The 26431-nt window shown below is 49.1% G+C and overlaps 2 protein-coding genes, 1 long non-coding RNA gene and 1 other non-coding gene across 5 annotated transcripts in view; 3 read left to right on the top strand and 1 right to left on the bottom strand.

Moving 5' to 3' along the window:
• The window catches only part of LOC139532892 (nucleolar protein 58-like), a 58287-nt gene that overhangs the window by 27501 nt on the left and 4355 nt on the right, over positions 1–26431 (top strand). The window lies entirely within an intron of this gene.
• Positions 4850–5037, top strand: LOC139533109 (U2 spliceosomal RNA). The gene has a single exon (XR_011666704.1). It is a non-coding gene; the product is annotated as a U2 spliceosomal RNA (small nuclear RNA).
• LOC139531394 (uncharacterized) lies at positions 5297–7689 on the bottom strand. Its single transcript, XR_011666359.1, has 3 exons — positions 6389–7689; positions 6190–6307; positions 5297–6105 (listed from the first exon to the last, which is right to left on the bottom strand). It is a non-coding gene; the product is annotated as an uncharacterized lncRNA (long non-coding RNA).
• Positions 9252–25068, top strand: LOC139532894 (ribosome biogenesis protein wdr12; the record flags this gene model as incomplete). Its single annotated transcript, XM_071331055.1, is given in 12 exon segments — positions 9252–9423; positions 9814–9908; positions 12516–12610; positions 13534–13640; positions 16978–17093; positions 17259–17413; positions 17878–17923; positions 18050–18135; positions 21675–21815; positions 22576–22681; positions 23551–23683; positions 24996–25068. Coding segments are annotated over 12 exon segments (1194 nt in total), but the record flags the coding sequence as incomplete, so codon positions are not given.

The raw sequence follows: 26431 nt of genomic DNA on the forward strand, positions 1-26431 counted from the left end.
TTAACCCATGGGTCACAGAAGAAACACTAGTGTGCTACCTCAGCCGGTATGTGACCATCTTGCCAGGAGTGAGAGACATTAAGGACGCCCTTGGCATCTGGACAGGGAAGAGGCAGTTCCGTGTGCTGCTTAAAGAGGACGAGAGCGGCCATGATGGCTACCGCCATCCTCCCGCTTCCTTTTCCATCGGAGCAGACAGGGGCTACCTCATGTATGCTGGTCAGCCTCGTTTCTGCAGGAAGTGCAGCACCTACGGGCACCTCGCCGATGCCTGCACCCAGACATGGTGCAGAAACTGTGGGACACTCGGACATATAATGAGGGATTGCACCGTGCCCAAACGCTGCAGTCCGTGCAACTCTGAGGACCACCTGTTCCGTCACTGCCCGAAGGCAGCCCCCTCTTACGCAAGAGCGGTGAGCGGGAAAAGAGCGGAGAGCGGGAAAAGACCAGATGAGGGAGAAGGATTGGAACTACGCGCCATTGAGGAGGTGGTGGAGGAGCTGGTGATGGAGAGAGAGCTGCGAGGGCCTGAGGAGAGCGGGAGTGAGACGCCATCATCATCCCACGAGGAGAGCGGAGAGACCGACGGGAGTTGGAACAAGCAAGTGGAGGAGGAGAAGGGAGAGCCCACCGCGCCCTCGGCTCCGGAGAGCGGGACAACGGTGAGAGAGAAGAGGAAGTGCTCGGTGAAGAGGAAGCAGATGAGCCCTGTTTCCCCACTCATCAGCATGGAGGCGACGGAGAAGTCCGCTCTGGGGGGAAACCGCTTCAGTTTTTTGGAAAGCGGGAGGTCTGAGGAGAAAGGCGAGGGAAACCCGGGCAGCGCAGAGGAGACTCTGCTTTCCCCGTCAGGCAGCTCCATCGACAGCAGCGGTCTGGCACCCAGCGGAGTTCCAGCACCCACACAGATGGAGGGGGAGGAGGGCAGGGATTTCCCGACCCCGATCTTTGTGGACAGTCCTCCCGCCAGGGACCACCGTTTCCCGGATAGGCCTCCTAACGAGGAGATGTATTTAAAGTGAGTCTGGAAAAATGTCATATTTTAGATAAGTTGTCCGTTTCCCTCCTTATCCCATGTCGTCTTTTTTAAACCTAGCTACCATAAATGTTAGAGGGCTTAGGAACCCAGTTAAAAGGGCGACTGTTTTTTCCCATTTGTCCTCCATTCGCTTCTCTGTGTGTTTTTTACAAGAAGTACATTTAAAAGACCAAAATGACGTGGAGAGGTTTACGCGGGAATGGGTTCAGGGAGAGTCGAGGTGGAGTGTCGGCGGGGTGCATTCAACAGGGGTTGGTGTGCTATGTGGGAATAGGGATTTAAAAATAGTAGGAAGTTTTTCGGCTGTACACGGGAGGGTTTTAATAGTAGATATCGATTGGAGGGGTAAATGTTTTAGATTTATTAACGTGTATGCACCATCGACACCCAAGGAAAGGAGGGAAATGCTTAACGACCTAGACGCTATTTTTATGACAAACAGACAGGTGTTTATGGGGGGAGATTTTAATGTATCATACGACCGAGGTAATCTAGGAGGGCATCTTGTAAAAAGTTTAATAGGTAAATATAATTTGGTTGATACTTATAGAGTGGAGCACGCGGATGATACAGGTTTCACTTGGGAAAACAGCAGGGGCGCGAGGAGCCGAATAGATTATCTGTTTGTTCCGCGTGGACTCGGTGTGTCCTCTGCGCGCGTCACTCCGGTATTCTATTCAGACCACAGCTGCCTGTCTGTGACAGTAGAATTACAAACAATTGAATTTGGAAAAGGGTATTGGAAAGTTAATAACGGCATTTTACATGACACAACTTTTGAGACAAGATTTAGGTCTTTTTTCCAGGGCTGTGTAACTATGAAACCGTTTTATTCTACTGTCATAGAGTGGTGGGAGAGCACAAAATTAAGAATCAAGATTTTTATTCAGAATTTTTGCAAAGACAAAGTACGTAATACCCAAAAAGATTTTTATAAATTGCAGAATGAAGTAAAAGATCTACACATCCAAGGTAATTTGAATGGTGGTGGATTAGATAAAGACAAATTATGTATCCTGCAGAAAAAGCAGCATGCTTTATTTGAAAAGAAAGCTCGAGACTTCATTTTTAAAAGTCAGCAGGATAAATGGGAAAATGATGAGAAGTGCTCTGCATATTTTTTCAAACAAATTAAATCACGGGGAAAGAGGAGGACTATTTCTGCTTTATTGGACCAAGATGGGGAGATGGTTGAGGATGGAGATGGCATGCTTGGTGTCGCTACACATCACTTTTCTCAGCTATTTCAAAAACAAACAATTGATTATGAGAAGGGGACTAATTTTTTAAAATGCGTGGATGTGCAGATACCTTTTGATATTAGAGACCAATTAGAAGGGGAATTGAAATTAGATGAAATTTATATGGCACTGAAGAGCATGAAAGATAACAAAGTACCAGGAGTGGATGGGCTCTCTAAAGAGTTTTACATCGTTTTTTGGGATTTAATTGGATGTCATCTGTTGGAAGTGTTTAGAGGTATATTTGGTTTGGAGCATATGGGAGGTTCGCTGTGCGAGGGGGTGTCACGTTCTGACCATAGTTCTTGTGTGTTTTACTTGTTTCAGTGTTGGTCAGGACGTGAGCTGGGTGGGCATTCTATGTTGTGTGTCTAGTTTGTCTGTTTCTATGTTTGGTCTGATATGATTCTCAATCAGAGGCAAGTGTTTTGTGTTGTCTCTGATTGGGAATCATATATAGGTGCTTGTTTTGTGTTGGGGTTTGTGGGTGGTTGTTTCCTGTCTCTGTGTTTTCGCTGCACCAGCTAGGACTGTATCGGTTTGCCACATTTTGTTATTTTGTAATTGTTAAGTGTTCACTGTTTATCATTATTAAATATTTTGAGCACCAACTTCGCTGCGTCTTGGTCCGATCCCTGTTACACCTCCTCTTCTCTTGAAGAGAAGGAAGGCTGCCGTTACAGGGGGTAATCTCTCTACTTTACAAAAAGGGAGACCCCAAGACATTAGCAAATTGGAGACCTTTAACAATGTTGTGTGTTGACTATAAATTATTAAGCAAAGCCATAACTAATCGCCTATCTTCTGCCATGTTGTTGGTTTAGACCAAACATGCGGTGTGGTGGGGAGAAAAATAACCTGGAACTTGCAATTGCACAGAGACGTTCAAGCATATTTAGAGGAAAGGCACCTGCCAGCTATTACTGTGAATTTGGACCAGGAAAAAGCCTTTGACATGGTAAGCCATGAGTTTTTATTTAGAGTTATGGGAAAATTTGGTTTTGGAAATACTTTTATGAAATGGGTAAAAAATTCTTTATAGTAGTGTGGGTAGCAGGGTAAATATTAATGGGAATATTGGAACTGTTATCAAGCAATTACGAGGTGTCAGACAGGGGGACCCTCTATCTGCGCTATTGTATGTTTTATATATTGAACCTTTCGCATGCGCAATTAGGACAAATCACAACATCAAAGGCATCCGTTTACCCGGAGGGGATATTCTAAAAATTTCGCAATATGCGGACGACACAGTTTTATATTTACAGGACGACCTGAGCTTGAAAGAGTCTATCAAAGTCATTGATGAATTCTCTGTTGCCTCTGGGTCAAAGATAAACAAGAATAAAACAGAAATAAAATATATGGGACAGTGGAAATGGAGAACGGATCAGTTATGTGGTTTGACTGTGTGCACAGGACCAATGGTAGTGCTCGGCATATCTTTCGGAAACGAAATTAAGGATGACATGTTTAATTGGAAAGAAAAACTATTATCGCTTAATAAAAGATTGGGACTGTGGAAAGGGAGGCGACTATCCTTTAGTGGGAAGGTGTTAGTGCTGAAGGCGGACATTCTGCCTTCATTACTTCACCTTGCCTATGTGTTTCCCATGCCGGTGTCTCTCAGAAAAACTTTCATACGGGCACTGTTTAATTTCTTTTGGGGGGGATATGAGTACATCCGTAGAGATCGGATGTACCAGCCTATAGAGGCTGGTGGAAGGGATTTCCCTCATATTCCTCTCAAGCTAGATGCGTTGTTTTATTCAAACGTTTGTTGTCTTTTGTCGTCTTCTGTACACAAATGTCACAGTTTAATCAAATTCTGGCTGTCAGTACCATTAAGGTTCATGGTGGAATGGGATAATAGTAAGCCAAAAGCTGAAATGATCCCATTACATTTTAAGAAAATAGTGGAATGGGCAAAGAAAACCCCTGTCTGCAAAGTAAAAGAAAACGTAATCAACCACAGATTGCTATACGAGAAATTAATAGAAAATTGTCGTCCTAGAGACCGATTACCAATATCGCCTTCCACCTGGCGACGGACACAATTAAAAGGTTTAGACAACAGACTGAAAGATTTTAATTGGCTTGTTTTACACAGACGTCTTCCGGTCCGATCAACATTATATGATCATAATTTGACCCTGAATAAATTTTGTCCCAGGGACAATTGTTTCGCAATTGAAACAATTTATCCTTCATTGTAAATATAAGCATTTTTATAGCTTATATATAATTGTATTACATAAGTATAATTGAAATGTAGGCTAAGCCTTTGTACATATGTGATATACACTGAGGTTTATTCAGAGTTCACTTTGGTATATGTATATGTTTGTATTTATAGAATTCTTTGTATTGTTTTTTAGAGATTGTTAGAGACATGTTAAACTTGAATGTAATAACACTGGTCAGGTTCTGCAGAACTGCACTTTTTTGAGGAGTTTTGCTATTGTTATATTGTTACACTACTTTTTGATACTGTTTTTATGAATACATGTTATGTACAACATAATGCACTGATTTTGTAATTGTATTTGAATGTGAAATGAAAATAAAAATTATTTAAAAAAAATAAAAATAAAAAAAAAATCTGTTCTTATCAGTTTAATATCTGATACGTCCCCTATCTGGGGACCATATATTAAATTGATTTTTGGAATAGGGAGATGGAATAGGGGCTTGCTCCGTCCACTCCACGCATCGACCTGGTATTGCAGTACCTCCAGGAACGGTGCACCCCCTGCCGTTGTAAACAGAAATCAGACAGTGTCAACGGAGTAGCTTCGTTGGTCTATATTGTATTTTCACTTTGAGCAACTTCAGTTCAATGTCAGTGATGGCTAGATAGCGCTGGTTAAATCGGTCACCGTTATATTGACGACGATAGCTGTTGTGAACGGGCTGCGTTCATCTTCTATTCAAACATTTTTATTCACGGGATACAGGGTACAGTGAAATGCTTACTTGCAAACTTTCCTCAACAGTGCAATCAATAGCCATGATCAAAAATATACACAAATAGCTAAGTAATAAAGTAGTTCAAACATTTTTTTGTTATGATTGGAAATATATACAGTAGAAGACTATACAGAATAAACTATGAAATGTGCTCAAGCCATGTACTGGTAACATGGACTGTCTCACAAGCAACTGTCTGTATGTATTCGTTTCTCTCAATCACCTACAAGCAGTTCTTTGGAACAATGTTGTCGATTTTCAAAACAGAGTCAACAAGACACACAACTTTTGAAAAACAGTAAATGCATTTTGAAAATGTAGTTGTCTTTTAAACACATAAAAACATGAATAAAAAATGTATTATACCGTCAAAATTGCAAATATATTCATCAAAATAACACGACTATATGCAAAAATATGAACACATCTATACTTATCTCTTGAGTGCAAGAGCAGACAAAACAGAAAGTTAGTCTCTTTTAAAAATCCCAGTAGATCCATAAATGTTCTTTGCAGTCACTAAATCAGGATGATCAACTATCCAAAGGTGCAGAATTATGGGCAATTACTCTCCTTTTATGCATATTTCACCAAACTATTTAATACACATCAAATTTAGGTAGTTTGCCCCGGTAATGCGTTGGGCACACCGCACCACCCTCTGGAGAGCCTTGCGGTTGCGGGCGGTGCAGTTGCCATACCAGGCGGTGATACAGTGTCTGAATACTTATGGAAATAAGGTATTTCCCTTTTTATTTTTTATTTTAAAAATAGAATAAGGATAACGTAACAAAATGTGTAAAAGGTCCAGGTCTGAATACTTCTGAAGGAGAGTCTGGCCCTGATGCTGTGCTGTGTAAGGAGACAATGAAACCGTTTACAATATTCAATGATTACATTTCTCTAAAACAGGTTACATGCTACATATGGACTCACCTCGTTGTGCTGTGCTCACTTAAACAGGAAGGTGGCGTGGCGGCCCTTCGTGGGCAAATTTTGTCATCAAAGTCTGGTATTCTCTGGATTTATGGTGCTTTCAAGACCACTAGGAACTCTGAAAAAAACAAGGTTGAATCATGACGTCAGTGATCTTCAGGTCGTAGCTCTAGAAAGAGGCCCGAGTTTCCCGACTTACATTTCCCCAGTTGGATGACCGTTCAAAACAGATTTTCCCAGTGGTTTTTCCCAGAGTTCCCAGTTGTCTTGAACTCACTGAAGTCAGATCTCCCAGAGTTCCCAGTTGTCTTGAACTCACTGAAGTCAGATCTCCCAGAGTTCCCAGTTGTCTTGAACTCACTGAGGTCAGATCTCCCAGAGTTCCCAGTTGTCTTGAACTCACCGAGGTCAGATCTCCCAGAGTTCCCAGTTGTCTTGAACTCACCGAGGTCAGATCTCCCAGGTAACAGGTGTCTTGGGCGTGGCAGAAGTCCTGCTGGATTGACAGCACGGCCAATGTTGAATGTTTATCATTTTAAGCTTGAACAAGAGACCCTTTTACCCGAACTTGGGACCAGACAGCCACTCCACTGAATAGCAGGCTAGTGATGGCTTTGCAATGCTTGCAGTTAGCTACTGATTCCTTCCAAACCACTCATTGTTGAATATTTCCCATTTCCAACTTGTTGTGTAATGTTTATGTCCAATGGCTGATGAGCACCGATACGTTTTATCTATATTTTCTCTTCATATGACAAGGCGGTGATGTAGTGTCCCCATGAGTGACAGAACACTGAGCCAATCATGGCGCAACTAGAGAACAATACCAACCCCTACAGTATGTTCTGCCCCACCACAGTACTGAGCTAGGATGAAACACCTGCATTTTGGAGCTGCCTTACTCAAGAAAGCCATGTTTGTATGGCTTTATTAACTCAATAATTATTATGTTGTTGTTTTTACATTGTTTGCAAACTGATATGTGACATGTATTAATGCCAAAATAACATGCAAAAAAGGCAACCCCCCCCCAAAAAAAATGTGTTGATTTATTTTTATTTTTGCAAAGAATGTGGGGTTCTGTCCCACCTGCCCTGAATGACAGGTCGCCACTGTGTGCGACGATGTATGGAAGTTGTTACTGTTCGTTTAGTTGGTGACTTGCCTCAAAGTTAACAAACTACTGTACTGTGTATGAATTATTATCGTAACAAATGCACTGATGTGGTCAAACGGGCGTGCATGTCACAACGGTTACATGCACACAACGTGATTATTGTTAATAGTCAGGTTAATATAATAGCTCGTTTAAAACGTTTATTTTAGCGAAGACTGTGAAAACTATAAGATGCAAGTGTGAATAATCAGTCGAGGCCATCAGACTGCCAAACAGCAATCACTACCTCAGAGAGGCTGCTGCCTACATTCAGACCCAATCACTACCTCAGAGAGGCTGCTGGCTACATTCAGACCCAATCACTACCTCAGAGAGACTGCTGCCTACATTCAGACCCAATCACTACCTCAGAGAGGCTGCTGCCTACATTCAGACCCAATCACTACCTCAGAGAGACTGCTGCCTACATTCAGACCCAATCACTACCTCAGAGAGGCTGCTGGCTACATTCAGACCCAATCACTACCTCAGAGAGGCTGCTGCCTACATTCAGACCCAATCACTACCTCAGAGAGGCTGCTGCCTACATTCAGACCCAATCACTACCTCAGAGAGGCTGCTGCCTACATTCAGACCCAATCACTACCTCAGAGAGGCTGCTGCCTACATTCAGACCCAATCACTACCTCAGAGAGACTGCTGGCTACATTCAGACCCAATCACTACCTCAGAGAGGCTGCTGGCTACATTCAGACCCAATCACTACCTCAGAGAGGCTGCTGGCTACATTCAGACCCAATCACTACCTCAGAGAGGCTGCTGCCTACATTCAGACCCAATCACTACCTCAGAGAGGCTGCTGGCTACATTCAGACCCAATCACTACCTCAGAGAGGCTGCTGCCTACATTCAGACCCAATCACTACCTCAGAGAGGCTGCTGCCTACATTCAGACCCAATCACTACCTCAGAGAGGCTGCTGCCTACATTCAGACCCAATCACTACCTCAGAGAGACTGCTGCCTACATTCAGAACCAATCACTACCTCAGAGAGGCTGCTGCCTACATTCAGACCCAATCACTACCTCAGAGAGGCTGCTGCCTACATTCAGACCCAATCACTACCTCAGAGAGGCTGCTGCCTACATTCAGACCCAATCACTACCTCAGAGAGGCTGCTGGCTACATTCAGACCCAATCACTACCTCAGAGAGGCTGCTGCCTACATTCAGACCCAATCACTACCTCAGAGAGACTGCTGCCTACATTCAGACCCAATCACTACCTCAGAGAGGCTGCTGCCTACATTCAGACCCAATCACTGGCCACTTTAATAAATGGATCACTAGTCACTTAAACAATGGCATTTTAAATAATGCCACTTTAATAATGTTTACATATCTTACAGTATATACATATGATATGAGTAATGTATTTTATACCATCTACTGCACCTTGCCTACGCCTCTCGGCCATCGCTCATCCATATATTTATATGTACATATTCTCATTCACCCCTTTAGATTTGTGTGTATTAGGTAGTTGTTGGGGAATTGTTAGATTACTTGTTAGATATTACTGCACTGTCGAAACTAGAAGCACAAGCACTTCGCTACACTCTCATTAACATCTGCTAACCAGGTGTATGTGACCAACACAATTTGATTTTGATTTAAAGCTTTTTTATTTTTTGATAAACTAGCCCAGAGCCATTCTTAGATAGCCTGTGGTGAAGAACAATGCAGTGTGAAAAGGCCTTTTAACATGCATTTCGGGCTATCTTAGCGTCTATAATATACGGTCTATAGCCAGAACATTCCCATAAATATGCTAAGGTAATGTGGTGGTAGATAAAAGCCTATTTTTTTGTTGATGTTGGCTCCAGACATTACTAGAGGAGTAGGGAAAAGTTATCGACATTTGAGTTTTCCGTGATCCACTAACATGTCTCCCACATCTCACACAGGCAAGCTGATTCTGACCCACATGGCATGACGTCCTGCTTGATGTGTACAGCAACGAATAACAGTCTGTGAAGCAGTTTTATAGAGTTAGTATTCAACAACAGAAGAGACATGTCTCAGTTACAAACAAGGTTCTTTACGGATAACAAAAAGTAAGTATTTATTGCTGAATTGTAAAGATAGCCACTAGCTAGTTAGCTTGCTCGTTGGCCAGTAAGCTAACTAGCTAGCTAACTTGCTAGCGAGCATGAAGGAGAACTCTATGGGAGTGTTAGCCATGCTGTTGGTAACGGTAATCATACTGTATCCTTAGCTGGCGAGTTGCATAAAGGTGCTTTCATAATGTTGATTTATTGAAGTTAGTGTGGGTTAGCCTGACCAGGGAAGATTGTAAATATAAATCCTATGGGTTGTTATGTTTGCTAGCCTAGCTGGTAACTACAAGTTCGAAGTTAGCTAGCCAACTATCTATTGGTCTGTAAGCAGTGACTTAGTCATGTTAAATTATTGCTATAGCATAACCTACCAACGTTGTCCCGCAGATATTCAGTAGATGACGTCCCATTCTCCATCCCTGCTGCCTCAGAGGTGCAGGAACTCAGCAACGTCATCAACAAGCTGCTGGAAGCAAAGAATGGTGAGAATAGATTGTAGAATGGTGCTTTCCATTCGTTGGGGTTTAATGGCGGTTGGCATCCAATACAATGTTGCATTACAGCCACCGACTGTAGCTACCTGTATCTGTTTCAACCCGGCATTCTGAAGACCTTGATGACTACCGCCACAGTTACTACACTTGAGGCTTGTCCTCCAGACGTCTTCACTCCACCCCTACCACATCTCAGCTGGACCTTTCTACACACTGACGCTACATGGCCAAACTTCTGGCACTAACCGGATAACTCCTAACAACACCCTATCAGGGAGAACCTCATAGCACAGCATCAGGGCCAGACTCTCCTCCCTCCAGCCACCACATAGGACAGCATCAGGGCCAGACTCTCCTCCCTCCAGCCACCACATAGCACAGCATCAGGGCCAGACTCTCCTCCCTCCAGCCACCACATAGCACCGCATCAGGGCCAGACTCTCCTCCCTCCAGCCACCACATAGCACAGCATCAGGGCCAGACTCTCCTCCCTCCAGCCACCACATAGCACAGCATCAGGGCCAGACTCTCCTCCCTCCAGCCACCACATAGCACAGCATCAGGGCCAGACTCTCCTCCCTCCAGCCACCACATGGCACCGCATCAGGGCCAGACTCTCCTCCCTCCAGCCACTATATAGCACAGCATCAGGGCCAGACTCTCCTCCCTCCAGCCACCACATAGCACAGCATCAGGGCCAGACTCTCCTCCCTCCAGCCACCTCATAGCACAGCATCAGGGCCAGACTCTCCTCCCTCCAGCCACTATATAGCACAGTATCAGGGCCAGACTCTCCTCCCTCCAGCCACTATATAGCACAGCATCAGGGCCAGACTCTCTTCCCTCCAGCCACTATATAGCACAGCATCAGGGCCAGACTCTCCTCCCTCCAGCCACTATATAGCACAGCATCAGGGCCAGACTCTCCACCCTCCAGCCACCTCATAGCACAGCATCAGGGCCAGACTCCTCCCTCCAGCCACTATATAGCACAGCATCAGGGCCAGACTCTCCTCCCTCCAGCCACTATATAGCACAGCATCAGGGCCAGACTCTCCTCCGTCCAACCACCACATAGCACAGCATCAGGGCCAGACTCTCCTCCCTCCAGCCACCTCATAGCACAGCATCAGGGCCAGACTCTTCTCCCTCCAGCCACCACATAGCACAGCATCAGGGCCAGACTCTCCTCCCTCCAGCCACTATATAGCACAGCATCAGGGCCAGACTCTCCTCCCTCCAGCCACCACATAGCACAGCATCAGGGCCAGACTCTCCTCCCTCCAGCCACCTCATAGCACAGCATCAGGGCCAGACTCTCCTCCCTCCAGCCACTTCATATATCAGAGGAGGTTGGTGCCACCTTAATTGGGGAGGACGGACTCGTGCTAATGGCTGGAGTGAAATGGTATCAAACACATGGTTTCCATGTGATGCCGTTCCATTTGCTCCGTTCCGGACATTATTATGAGCCGTCTTCCCCTCAGCAGCCTCCACTGACATCCATCCTAATGAATCCACTTCATGCTACCTTGACTGACTGCAGCGTTCCTAGCTTCCTCTCCACCCACCCGACACCACAAACGGACCAGACAAAACCCCCTGCTTGACCTTTTCCTTGAATCCTACTTCATCCAGCAATGAGTCCTCGTGGACACGTCACGGATTTCCATTTCCAGACTCTGTTTCCTTCCTCATTCTTTTCAACTTGTTGATCACTGATACCAGGAGATACAAGGTCCTCAGTTCTATATTCAGGAGACATCTGAGCGCCCAGGTCTATAGGAAGACGTGTGTTTACACTCAGGAGACATCTGAGCCCCCCAGGTCTATAGGAAGACGTGTGTCTACACTCAGGAGACATCTGAGCCCCCCAGGTCTATAGGAAGACGTGTGTTTACACTCAGGAGACATCTGAGCCCCCCAGGTCTATAGGAAGACGTGTGTTTACACTCAGGAGACATCTGAGCCCCCCCAGGTCTATAGGAAGACGTGTGTTTACACTCAGGAGACATCTGAGCCCCCCAGGTCTATAGGAAGACGTGTGTTTACACTCAGGAGACATCTGAGCCCCCCAGGTCTATAGGAAGACGTGTGTTTACACTCAGGAGACATCTGAGCCCCCCAGGTCTATAGGAAGACGTGTGTCTACACTCAGGAGACATCTGAGCCCCCCAGGTCTATAGGAAGACGTGTGTTTACACTCAGGAGACATCTGAGCCCCCCAGGTCTATAGGAAGACGTGTGTCTACACTCAGGAGACATCTGAGCCCCCCAGGTCTATAGGAAGACGTGTGTTTACACTCAGGAGACATCTGAGCCCCCCAGGTCTATAGGAAGACGTGTGTCTACACTCAGGAGACATCTGAGCCCCCCAGGTCTATAGGAAGACGTGTGTCTACACTCAGGAGACCAATATTCCATGTCCACTCCATGTCTTATATGGCCTTTTGTCACATTACACACATTGTTTAACTATTATTCTCCAATTGAATTATTTCAGGACTGGTGCTGTCTTGGTTTGACCTAGATCACTGATGAATGTATTAGCATCATATTGGGTGTCTCATCTGTGTGTGTGCTTTGTTGTTGTAGGGTCTCACAGCCAGATTGAGTTTGACTTCCTGGTGCGAGGTCAGTTCCTGCGGACATCGTTGTCAAATCACATGGAGGCTGAAAGCATCTCAACGGTGAGTAGGACCTCTGGACAGTAAGGTTTACTCGTAGCCCCCTCTGGACGGTAGTAGCACCCTCTGGATGGTAGTAGCCCCCTCTGGACGGTAGTAGCACCCTCTGGACGGTAGTAGCCCCCTCTGGACGGTAGTAGCCTCCTCTGGACGGTAGTAGCCTCCTCTGGACGGTAGTAGCCCCCTCTGGACGGTAGTAGCCCCCTCTGGACGGTAGTAGCCTCCTCTGGACGGTAGTAGCCCCCTCTGGACGGTAGTAGCCCCCTCTGGACGGTAGTAGCCTCCTCTGGACGGTAGTAGCCCCCTCTGGACGGTAGTAGGACCTCTGGACGGTAGTAGCCCCCTCTGGACGGTAGTAGGACCTCTGGACGGTAGTAGGACCTCTGGACGGTAGTAGCCCCCTCTGGACGGTAGTAGGACCTCTGGACGGTAGTAGGACCTCTGGACGGTAGTAGCCCCCTCTGGACGGTAGTAGGACCTCTGGACGGTAGTAGGACCTCTGGACGGTAGTAGGACCTCTGGACGGTAGTAGGACCTCTGGACAGTAGAGTTTACACACAGCCCCCTCTGGACGGTAGTAGGACCTCTGGACAGTAGAGTTTACGAGTAGCCCCCTCTGGACGGTAGTAGGACCTCTGGACAGTAGGAGGACCTCTGGACAGTAGAGTTTATTTGTAGCCCCCTCTGGACGGTAGTAGCCCCCTCTGGACGGTAGTAGCCCCCTCTGGACGGTAGTAGGACCTCTGGACGGTAGTAGGACCTCTGGACAGTAGGAGGACCTCTGGACAGTAGAGTTTACACACAGCCCCCTCTGGACGGTAGTAGCCCCCTCTGGACGGTAGTAGGACGTCTGGACAGTAGAGTTTACGGGTAGCCTGCTTAGTATGCCAATATGACTTGAAGTGTGTTTTGTGTGTGTGTTACAGGAAGATGTGGTGGAGATAGAGTATGTGGAGAGGTTCACCGCTCCCCAACCAGAGGAGTGTATGATGCATGATGACTGGATCAGCTCAGTGGAGGCAGACTCTGAATGGTAAGAGACATGACATCTAACCCAGACTCTGAATGGTAAGAGACATGACATCTAACCCCAGACTCTGAATGGTAAGAGACCCTAACCCAGACTCTGAATGGTAAGAGACATGACGTCTAACCCAGACTCTGAATGGTAGAGACATGACATCTAACCCAGACTCTGAATGGTAAGAGACCCTAACCCAGACTCTGAATGGTAAGAGACCCTAACCCAGACTCTGAATGGTAAGAGACATGACGTCTAACCCAGACTCTGAATGGTAAGAGACATGACATCTGACCCAGACTCTGAATGGTAAGAGACCCTAACCCAGACTCTGAATGGTAAGAGACATGACGTCTAACCCAGACTCTGAATGGTAAGAGACCTTAACCCAGACTCTGAATGGTAGAGACCCTAACCCAGACTCTGGAGACCCTAACCCAGAGACCCTAACCCAGAGACCCTAACCCAGACTCTGAATGGTAAGAGACATGACATCTAACCCAGACTCTGAATGGTAAGAGACCCTAACCCAGACTCTGAATGGTAGAGACCCTAACCTAGACTCTGAATGGTAGAGACCCTAACCCAGACTCTGAATGGTAGAGACCCTAACCCAGACTCTGGAGACCCTAACCCAGACTCTGAATGTTAAGAGACCCTAACCCAGAGACCCTAACCCAGACTCTGGAGACCCTAACCCAGACTCTGAATGGTAAGAGACATGACGTCTAACCCAGACTCTGAATGGTAGAGACCCTAACCCAGAGACCCTAACCCAGACTCTGAATGGTAAGAGACCCTAACCCAGAGAGACCCTAACCCAGACTCTGAATGGTAAGAGAAATGACGTCTAACCCAGACTGAATGGTAAGAGACCCTAACCCAGAGACCCTAACCCAGAGACTCTAACCCAGACTCTGAATGGTAAGAGACCCTAACCCAGAGACCCTAACCCAGACTCTGAATGGTAAGAGACCCTAACCCAGAGACCCTAACCCAGACTCTGAATGGTAAGAGACCCTAACCCAGAGACTCTAACCCAGACTCTGAATGGTAAGAGACCCTAACCCAGAGACCCTAACCCAGAGACCCTAACCCAGAGACCCTAACCCAGACTCTGAATGGTAAGAGACCCTAACCCAGAGACCCTAACCCAGACTCTGAATGGTAAGAGACCCTAACCCAGAGACCCTAACCCAGACTCTGAATGGTAAGAGACCCTAACCCAGAGACCCTAACCCAGACTCTGAATGGTAAGAGACCCTAACCCAGAGACCCTAACCCAGACTCTGAATGGTAAGAGACCCTAACCCAGAGCCAGAGTCATTGTTTTACAAGTCACAAGTAAGTCTCAAGACTTAGCACTCAAGTCCCGAGTCAAGACAGGCAAGTCCGAGTCAAGTCTCCTGTCAAGAGTGGCAAGTCTCAGCCTCCCGGGTGGCGCAGTGGTCTTGGGCACTGCATTGCAGTGCTAGCTGCGCCACCAGAGACTCTGGGTTCGCACCCAGGCTCTGTCGCAGCCGGCCGCGACCGGGAGGTCCGTGGGGCGACGCACAATTGGCCTAGCGTCGTCCGGGTTAGGGAGGGTTTGGCCGGTAGGGATATCCTTGTCTCATCGCGCTCCAGCGACTCCTGTGGCGGGCCGGGCGCTGTGCGCGCTAACCAAGGGAGCCGGGTGCACGGTGTTTCCTCCGACACATTGGTGCGGCTGGCTTCCGGGTTGGAGGCGCGCTGTGTTAAGAAGCAGTGCGGCTTGGTTGGGTTTTTACGCAAATCATGAATGCTTTTAAAAATATATATACACTGCTCAAAAAAATAAAGGGAACACTTAAACAACACAATGTAACTCCAAGTCAATCACACTTCTGTGAAATCAAACTGTCCACTTAGGAAGCAACACTGATTGACAATAAATTTCACATGCTGTTGTGCAAATGGAATAGACAACAGGTGGAAATTATAGGCAATTAGCAAGACACCCCCAATAAAGGAGTGATTCTGCAGGTGGTGACCACATACCATTCTCAGTTCCTATGCTTCCTGGCTGATGTTTTGGTCACTTTTGAATGCTGGCGGTGCTCTCACTCTAGTGGTAGCATGAGACGGAGTCTACAACCCACACAAGTGGCTCAGGTAGTGCAGCTCATCCAGGATGACACATCAATGCGAGCTGTGGCTAGAAGGTTTGCTGTGTCTGTCAGCGTAGTGTCCAGAGCATGGAGGCGCTACCAGGAGACAGGCCAGTACATCAGGAGACGTGGAGGAGGCCGTAGGAGGGCAACAACCCAGCAGCAGGACCGCTACCTCCGCCTTTGTGCAAGGAGGAGCACTGCCAGAGCCCTGCAAAATGACCTCCAGCAGGACACAAAGTGTTTTAGTGTTTTTGTCCCTTTATTTTTTTGAGCAGTGTATTTATTACTTTCCAAATAAACTTTATATTTCCATGGAAATACATGGGTAGCCATGAGAAAGACCCGCCTCCCCCCCATCGCGATCGACTTTCGGGGATCGCTATGTGACGCAATCGGGCGATGTAGGCTTGTACACAATCGCACAACCTTAACACACACACCCTCTCTCTGTGGTTACAGTAGGCTAACGTATGCCAATGGTTTCAGGAACAGCAGTAACATCAGGCAGGATTTAGGCTACCAACTGCCTGGTCAGTTGTAGCACAGTCTTTGGTGCAATGATCACGTTCCCGCACTGACTGACTGTGTGGAGGCTCATTGATTTAACGTTACGTTAGTCTACATGCTACACTAGCAAAGTTATATATAGCTGTCGGCTATATTACGACTTACCGTTCTTGGTGCAGCTTCAAATGTCGAATAAAGTTGGAAGTTGTTGCGCCTCCGTCTGTAATCTTCTTCCCGCGTGTTTTGCAAGTTGCAATCCGTTTTTTGATGACTACAGTGTCGTCTTCATATCCGAACATAATCATTTTGGGGATCATCTTTCCAAAGGCTCCGTCTGAATCCACCCGCCGACGTTCCTCTGCACTGCCACGCAAAACTTTTTCTCAGCTGGCACAATTTGATTGGCTGCTGTCCGATTCAAACTGTAATCCGTTAAATGAAGAGTTGTTGCCCTGCACACTTATTTTAATAGCATCGCTTTTATTATCTGGGCTTGGGGAGGGTGTCAGGTCGAGTCAAAAGGCTCAAGTCCAAGTTAAGTCCCGAGTCATTGGTGTTAAAGTCGAGTTGCAAGTCACCACATTTGTGACTCAAGTCTAAGTCATGTGACTCGAGTCCTCGAGTCCACACCTCTGGCAGAGACCCTAACCCAGACTCTGAATGGCAGAGACCCTAACCCAGATACCCGATGTTAATGATGTCTGCTCCAGGATCCTGACGGGTTCCTACGATAAGACGGCCAGGATCTGGTCTCTGGAGGGCAAGGCTGTGATGACGGTGGCCGGACACACGGACGTGGTGAAGGACGTGGCCTGGGTCAAGAGAGGTGAGGGGGAGCTTGGAGCTGATTTGCTGGTGTTTTTACATTTATTTATTTTTTTAACTTGGGGGGCCAAATAAAATCACCCGCGGGCCAAATTCAGCCTGAGGGCCGCCTGTTGGGGAACCCTGGTCTTGATCGTCTCATCCTGACACCCCTATGTTTGCCTAGATGGCCTGACCTCCCTGCTGCTCACGGCCTCTCTGGACCAAACCATTCTGCTGTGGGAGTGGAACTCTGAGAGGAACAAGCTGAAAGCTAGACACTGTTGCCGTGGACACGCTGGGAGTGTTGACACTATCGCCACGGATCCCACACGCACTAAGGTGACAGGGGAGGAGGAGAAGACGGGGGGGAGGAGGAGGAGAAGACGGGGGGGAGGAGGAGGAGAAGACGGGGGGGAGGAGGAGGAGAAGACGGGGGGGAGGAGGAGGAGAAGAGACGGGGGGGAGGAGGAGAAGAGACGGGGGGAGGGAGGAGAAGAGACGGGGGGAGGGAGGAGACGGGGGGAGGGAGGAGAAGACGGGAGGGAGGAGGAGACATGGGGGAGAAGACGTGGGGGAGAAGATGGGGGTAGGAGGAGGAGACGGGGGAGAAGACACGGGGGGGGGGGGGGAGAAGACACGGGGGGAGGGGGAGAAGACACGGGGGGAGGAGGAGAAGACACGGGGGGAGGAGGAGAAGACACGGGGGGGAGAAGACGGGGGGATGAGAAGACGGGGGGGATATGCAGCTGTCAACATCACTGCTCAGGAACTAATAGATGTATTTTTGTCTTCATTCCTCTCAGTTCTGCAGTGGTTCCTGGGACAAGATGCTGAAGATCTGGTCAGCAGGTACTATTGGACTCTGGGATGATAATGGAGTGAGATTCGTTTCCAGCTCCATGTGTATATAGTATCTGTAGTATCCATGTTAACTATGTATCTCCTGTGTTTCCCTGCTGACTGTTGTCCTGCCAGTGGCCACAGAGGAGGAGGAGGAGGTAGAGGAGCCTCCCAGCAGACCCAGAAAGAAACAGAAGACTGAACAGCTGGGACTGACCAGGGTGAGGAGAGCAGCCTGACCCAGACTAACCCTATCAGACTGACCAGGGTGAGGAGAGCAGCCTGACCCAGACTAACCCTATCAGACTGACCAGGGTGAGGAGAGCAGCCTGACCCAGACTAACCCTATCAGACTGACCAGGGTGAGGAGAGCAGCCTGACCCAGACTAACCCTATCAGACTGACCAGGGTGAGGAGAGCAGCCTGACCCAGACTAACCCAGACTAACCCTATCAGACTGACCAGGGTGAGGAGAGCAGCCTGACCCAGACTAACCCAGACTAACCCTATCAGACTGACCAGGGTGAGGAGAGCAGCCTGACCCAGACTAACCCAGACTAACCCTATCAGACTGACCAGGGTGAGGAGAGCAACCCCTCATGATGTTATCCAGGGTTAGGGGCTCCCTCGCGGTGTTATCCAGGGTTAGGGGCTCCCCCGTGGTGTTATCCAGGGTTAGGGGCTCCCCCGTGGTGTTATCCAGGGTTAGGGGCTCCCCCGTGGTGTTATCCAGGGTTAGGGGCTCCCCCGTGGTGTTATCCAGGGTTAGGGGCTCCCCCGTGGTGTTATCCAGGGTTAGGGGCTCCCCCCTGGTGTTATCCAGGGTTAGGGGCTCCCCCGTGATGTTATCCAGGGTTAGGGGCTCCCCCGTGATGTTATCCAGGGTTAGGGGCTCCCCCGTGGTGTTATCCAGGGTTAGGGGCTCCCCCGTGGTGTTATCCAGGGTTAGGGGCTCCCCCGTGGTGTTATCCAGGGTTAGGGGCTCCCCCGTGGTGTTATCCAGGGTTAGGGGCTCCCCCGTGGTGTTATCCAGGGTTAGGGGCTCCCCCGTGGTGTTATCCAGGGTTAGGGGCTCCCCCGTGGTGTTATCCAGGGTTAGGGGCTCCCCCGTGGTGTTATCCAGGGTTAGGGGCTCCCCCGTGGTGTTATCCAGGGTTAGGGGCTCCCCCGTGGTGTTATCCAGGGTTAGGGGCTCCCTCGTGGTGTTATCCAGGGTTAGGGGCTCCCCCGTGGTGTTATCCAGGGTTAGGGGCTCCCCCGTGGTGTTATCCAGGGTTAGGGGCTCCCCCGTGGTGTTATCCAGGGTTAGGGGCTCCCCCGTGGTGTTATCCAGGGTTAGGGGCTCCCCGTGGTGTTATCCAGGGTTAGGGGCTCCCCAGTGGTGTTATCCAGGGTTAGGGGCTCCCCAGTGGTGTTATCCAGGGTTAGGGGCTCCCTCGTGGTGTTATCCAGGGTTAGGGGCTCCCTCGTGGTGTTATCCAGGGTTAGGGGCTCCCCCGTGGTGTTATCCAGGGTTAGGGGCTCCCTCGTGGTGTTATCCAGGGTTAGGGGCTCCCTCGTGGTGTTATCCAGGGTTAGGGGCTCCCTCGTGGTGTTATCCAGGGTTAGGGGCTCCCCCGTGGTGTTATCCAGGGTTAGGGGCTCCCTCGTGGTGTTATCCAGGGTTAGGGGCTCCCTCGTGGTGTTATCCAGGGTTAGGGGCTCCCTCGTGGTGTTATCCAGGGTTAGGGGCTCCCTCGTGGTGTTATCCAGGGTTAGGGGCTCCCAGGGCTCCAGTTGATCAGTAGTGTATCATAGTATTAATCATCTGACCCACAGCCCCATATAGACTCTAACCCACCATCATGCAGTCTATCACAGCCCCATATAGACTCTAACCCACCATCATGCAGTCTATCACAGCCCCATATAGACTCTAACCCACCATCATGCAGTCTATCACAGCCCCATATAGACTCTAACCCACCATCATGCAGTCTATCACAGCCCCATATAGACTCTAACCCACCATCATGCAGTCTATCACAGCCCCATATAGACTCTAACCCACCATCATGCAGTCTATCACAGCCCCATATAGACTCTAACCCACCATCATGCAGTCTATCACAGCCCCATATAGACTCTAACCCACCATCATGCAGTCTATCACAGCCCCATATAGACTCTAACCCACCATCATGCAGTCTATCACAGCCCCATATAGACTCTAACCCACCATCATGCAGTCTATCACAGCCCCATATAGACTCTAACCCACCATCATGCAGTCTATCACAGCCCCATATAGACTCTAACCCACCATCATGCAGTCTATCACAGCCCCATATAGACTCTAACCCACCATCATGCAGTCTATCACAGCCCCATATAGACTCTAACCCACCATCATGCAGTCTATCACAGTCCCATATAGACTCTAACCCACCATCATGCAGTCTATCACAGCCCCATATAGACTCTAACCCACCATCATGCAGTCTATCACAGCCCCATATAGACTCTAACCCACCATCATGCAGTCTATCACAGCCCCATATAGACTCTAACCCACCATCATGCAGTCTATCACAGCCCCATATAGACTCTAACCCACCATCATGCAGTCTATCACAGCCCCATATAGACTCTAACCCACCATCATGCAGTCTATCACAGCCCCATATAGACTCTAACCCACCATCATGCAGTCTATCACAGCCCCATATAGACTCTAACCCACCATCATGCAGTCTATCACAGCCCCATATAGACTCTAACCCACCATCATGCAGTCTATCACAGCCCCATATAGACTCTAACCCACCATCATGCAGTCTATCACAGCCCCATATAGACTCTAACCCACCATCATGCAGTCTATCACAGCCCCATATAGACTCTAACCCACCATCATGCAGTCTATCACAGTGCCATCCGTTTTTTCACCAAAGCCCCATATACTACCCACCATCATTTACAAAATAGCCTCCAACACTCTACTCAGCAAATTGGATGCAGTCAATCACAGTGCCATCCGTTTTGTCACCAAAGCCCCATATACTACCCACCACTGCGACCTGTATGCTCTCGTTGGCTGGCCCTCGCTTCATACTCGTCGCCAAACCCTCTGGCTCCAGGTCATCTACAGGTCTTTGCTAGGTAAAGCCCCGCCTTATCTCAGCTCCCTGGTTACCATAGCAGCACCCACCCGTAGCACGCGCCCCAGCAGGTATATCTCTCTGGTCACCCCCAAAGCCAATTCCTCCTTTGGCCGCCTCTCCTTCCAGTTCTCTGCTGCCAATGACTGGAACGAACTGCAAAAATCACTGAAGCTGGAGACTCATATCTCCCTCACTAGCTTTAAGCACCAGTTGTCAGAGCAGCTCACAGATCACTGCACCTGTAAACAGCCCATCCAACTACCTCATCCCCATACTGTATTTATTTATTTATCTTGCTCCTTTGCACCCTAGTATCTCTACTTGCACATTCATCTTCTGCACATCTACCATTCCAGTGTTTAATTGCTATATTGTAATTACTTTGTCATTATGGCCTATTTATTGCCTTACCTCCCTTATCTTACCTCATTTGCACATACTGTATATAGACTTTTTCTACTGTATTATTGACTCTATGTTTGTTTTTGTGTAACTCTGTGTTGTTGAATGTGTTGAACTGCTTTGCTTTATCTTGGCCAGGTCGCTGTTGTAAATGAGAACTTGTTCTCAACTGGCCTACCTGGTTAAATAAAAAATATAAAATCTTCCTCTTCTAGACACCCCTCATGACTTTGTCTGGTCACAACGAGGCAGTGTCGTCTGTCCTCTGGTTGGACAGCGAGGAGATCTGCAGTGCATCCTGGGACCACACCATCCGCCTCTGGGACGCCGAGACCGGAAGCATGAAGACCACACTGGTGAGAGACTCTAACCCTAGACCACACTGGTGAGAGACTCTAACCCTAGACCACACTGGTGAGAGACTCTAACCCCAGACCACACGGGTGAGAGACTCTAACCCCAGACCACACTGGTGAGAGATTCTAACCCCAGACCACACGGGTGAGAGACTCTAACCCCAGACCACACGGGTGAGAGACTCTAACCCCAGACCACACGGGTGAGAGACTCTAACCCCAGACCACACTGGTGAGAAACTCTAACCCTAGACCACACTGGTGAGAGACTAGACCACACTGGTGAGGGACTCTAACCCTAGACCACACTGGTGAGAGACTCTAACCCCAGACCACACTGGTGAGAGACTCTAACCCCAGACCACACTGGTGAGAGACTCTAACCCCAGACCACACTGGTGAGAGACTCTAACCCCAGACCACACTGGTGAGAGACTCTAACCCTAGACCACACTGGTGAGAGACTCTAACCCCAGACCACACTGGTGAGAAACTCTAACCCTAGACCACACTGGTGAGAGACTCTAACCCCAGACCACACTGGTGAGAGACTCTAACCCCAGACCACACTGGTGAGAGACTCTCTAGACCACACTGGTGAGAGACTCTCTAGACCACACTGGTGAGAGACTCTAACCCCAGACCACACTGGTGAGAGACTCTCTAGACCACACTGGTGAGGGACTCCCTAGACCACACCCCTCACAACCTCTTAATTGATGACTGATTGGTTAATCTCCCCTTCTCTTCTTCTCTATAGACAGGCAGTAAGGTGTTTAACCACATCTCCTACTCTCCACTGTCTCGTCGCCTGGCCTCTGGCAGCACTGACAGACACATCAGGCTGTGGGACCCTCGCTCCAAAGGTCACAACTACATCAAACTTCATTTAAACATCTCTGTGCACCAATGTACATTAGAACGTCTCTCTTACGTGAGTGGATTTATTATGGATCCCAATTAGTTCCTGTCAAGGCAGCAGCTACTCTTCCTGGGGTTTATTATGGATCCCCATTAGTTACTGCCAAGCCAGCAGCTACTCTTCCTGGGGTTTATTATGGATCCCCATTAGTTCCTGCCAAGGCAGCAGCTACTCTTCCTGAGGTTTATTATGGATCCCCATTAGTTCCTGCCAAGGCAGCAGCTACTCTTCCTGAGGTTTATTATGGATCCCCATTAGTTCCTGCCAAGGCAGCAGCTACTCTTCCTGGGGTTTATTATGGATCCCCATTAGTTCCTGCCAAAGCAGCAGCTACTCTTCCTGGGGTTTATTATGGATCCCCATTAGTTCCTGCCAAGGCAGCAGCTACTCTTCCTGAGGTTTATTATGGATCCCCATTAGTTCCTGCCAAGGCAGCAGCTACTCTTCCTGGGGTTTATTATGGATCCCCATTAGTTACTACCACATATCTACAATACATGAAGTGTGTTACCTCAGACCACTACTACCACATATCTACAATACATTAAGTGTGTTACATCAGACCACTACTCTACTACCACATATCTACAATACATTAAGTGTGTTACATCAGACCACTACTACCACATATCTACAATACATTAAGTGTGTTACATCAGACCACTACTACCACATATCTACAATACATTAAGTGTGTTACCTCAGACCACTACTACCACATATCTACAATACAACATCTATGTGTGTGTTATCGTGTGTTTCTCTTCACAGTCCCCGCTGTTCCATAAGGTGTGTATTTATCTGTTTGTGTAGACGGGTCGTTGGTGCTGCTGTCTCTTACCTCTCACAGCGGCTGGGTCACAGCGGTGAAGTGGGCTCCTTCCCATGAGCACCAGCTGGTGTCTGGTTCCCTCGACAACCTGGTCAAACTCTGGGACACCAGGAGGTCTGTATGCTGGGGGATGTAGGGGTTATGGGCTGGGGTGGTAGGGGCTGGGGTGGTAGGGGCTGGGGTGGTAGAGGGTGGGGTGGTAGAGGCTGGGGTGGTAGGGGCTGGGGTGGTAGGGGCTGGGGTGGTAGAGGGTGGGGTGGTAGAGGGTGGGGTGGTAGGGGCTGGGGTGGTAGAGGGTGGGGTGGTAGAGGCTGGGGTGGGGTAGGGGCTGGGGTGGTAGGGGCTGGGGTGGTAGAGGGTGGGGTGGTAGGGGGTGGGGTGGTAGAGGGTGGGGTGGTAGGGGCTGGGGTGGTAGGGGCTGGGGTGGGGTAGAGGCTGGGGTGGTAGGGGCTGGGGTGGTAGGGGCTGGGGTGGTAGAGGCTGGGATGGTAGAGGCTGGGATGGTAGAGGGTGGGGTGGTAGGGGCTGGGGTGGTAGAGGCTGGGATGGTAGAGGGTGGGATGGTAGGGGCTGGGATGGTAGGGGCTGGGATGGTAGAGGGTGGGGTGGTAGGGGCTGGGATGGTAGAGGCTGGGATGGTAGAGGGTGGGGTGGTAGGGGCTGGGGTGGTAGGGGCTGGGGTGGTAGGGGCTGGGGGGGTAGAGGCTGGGGGGGTAGAGACTGGGGTGGGGTAGAGGCTGGGGTGGGGTGGTAGGGGGGAGAGGCTGGGGGGTAGGGGCTGGGATGGTAGAGGGTGGGGTGGTAGGGGCTGGGGTGGTAGAGGGTGGGGGGGTAGAGCCTGGGGTGGGGTAGAGGCTGGGGTGGGGTGGTAGGGGGGAGAGGCTGGGGGGGTAGGGGGTAGAGGCTAGGGTGGTAGGGGGTAGAGGCTGGGGTGGTAGGGGGTAGAGGCTGGGGGGTGCTAGGCGGTAGAGGCTGAGGGGTGCTAGGCGGTAGAGGCTGAGGGGTGCTAGGCGGTAGAGGCTGAGGGTGTAAGGGATAGAGGCTGGGGGGTGCTAGGCGGTAGAGGCTGGGGGGTGCTAGGCGGTAGAGGCTGGGGGGTGCTAGGCGGTAGAGGCTGGGGGGTGCTAGGCGGTAGAGGCTGAGGGGTGCTAGGCGGTAGAGGCTGAGGGGTGCTAGGCGGTAGATGCTGGGGGGTGCTAGGCGGTAGAGGCTGAGGGTGTAAGGGATAGAGGCTGGGGGGTGCTAGGCGGTAGAGGCTGGGGGGTGCTAGGCGGTAGAGGCTGAGGGGTGCTAGGCGGTAGAGGCTGAGGGGGTGCTAGGCGGTAGAGGCTGGGGGGTGCTAGGCGGTAGAGGCTGAGGGGTGCTAGGCGGTAGAGGCTGAGGGGGTAGGGGATCTAGTGTTTACAAAAGTGTGTTTGTGTTCCAGCTGCAAGGCCCCTTTGTATGATGTGTCTGCCCACGAGGACAAGGTGCTCTGTGTGGACTGGACTGACAGCAGGGTGAGACACCAGCACACATCTAGCCTGTATTAACCTGGAGAGACACCAACACACATCTAGCCTGTATTAACCTGGAGAGACACCAACACACATCTAGCCTGTATTAACCTGGAGAGACACCAGCACACATCTAGCCTGTATTAACCTGGAGAGACACCAACACACATCTAGCCTGTATTAACCTGGAGAGACACCAACACACATCTAGCCTGTATTAACCTGGAGAGACACCAACACACATCTAGCCTGTATTAACCTGGAGAGACACCAACACACATCTAGCCTGTATTAACCTGGAGAGACACCAACACACATCTAGCCTGTATTAACCTGGAGAGACACCAACACACATCTAGCCTGTATTAACCTGGAGAGACACCAACACACATCTAGCCTGTATTAACCTGGAGAGACACCAACACACATCTAGCCTGTATTAACCTGGAGAGACACCAACACACATCTAGCCTGTATTAACCTGGAGACACCAACACACATCTAGCCTGTATTAACCTGGAGAGACACCAACACACATCTAGCCTGTATTAACCTGGAGAGACACCAACACACATCTAGCCTGTATTAACCTGGAGAGACACCAACACACATCTAGCCTGTATTAACCTGGAGACACCAGCACACATCTAACCTGTATTAACCTGGAGAGACACCAGCACACATCTAGCCTGTATTAACCTGGAGAGACACCAACACACATCTAGCCTGTATTAACCTGGAGAGACACCAACACACATCTAGCCTGTATTAACCTGGAGAGACACCAACACACATCTAGCCTGTATTAACCTGGAGAGACACCAGCACACATCTAGCCTGTATTAACCTGGAGAGACACCAACACACATCTAGCCTGTATTAACCTGGAGAGACACCAACACACATCTAGCCTGTATTAACCTGGAGAGACACCAACACACATCTAGCCTGTATTAACCTGGAGAGACACCAACACACATCTAGCCTGTATTAACCTGGAGAGACACCAACACACATCTAGCCTGTATTAACCTGGAGAGACACCAACACACATCTAGCCTGTATTAACCTGGAGAGACACCAACACACATCTAGCCTGTATTAACCTGGAGAGACACCAACACACATCTAGCCTGTATTAACCTGGAGAGACCAACACACATCTAGCCTGTATTAACCTGGAGAGACACCAACACACATCTAGCCTGTATTAATCTGGAGAGACACCAACACACATCTAGCCTGTATTAACCTGGAGAGACACCAACACACATCTAGCCTGTATTAACCTGGAGAGACACCAACACACATCTAGCCTGTATTAACCTGGAGAGACCAACACACATCTAGCCTGTATTAACCTGGA

The sequence above is a fragment of the Salvelinus alpinus genome, chromosome 10 (genome assembly GCF_045679555.1).
Source record: "Salvelinus alpinus chromosome 10, SLU_Salpinus.1, whole genome shotgun sequence".
Taxonomy (NCBI): domain Eukaryota; kingdom Metazoa; phylum Chordata; class Actinopteri; order Salmoniformes; family Salmonidae; genus Salvelinus; species Salvelinus alpinus.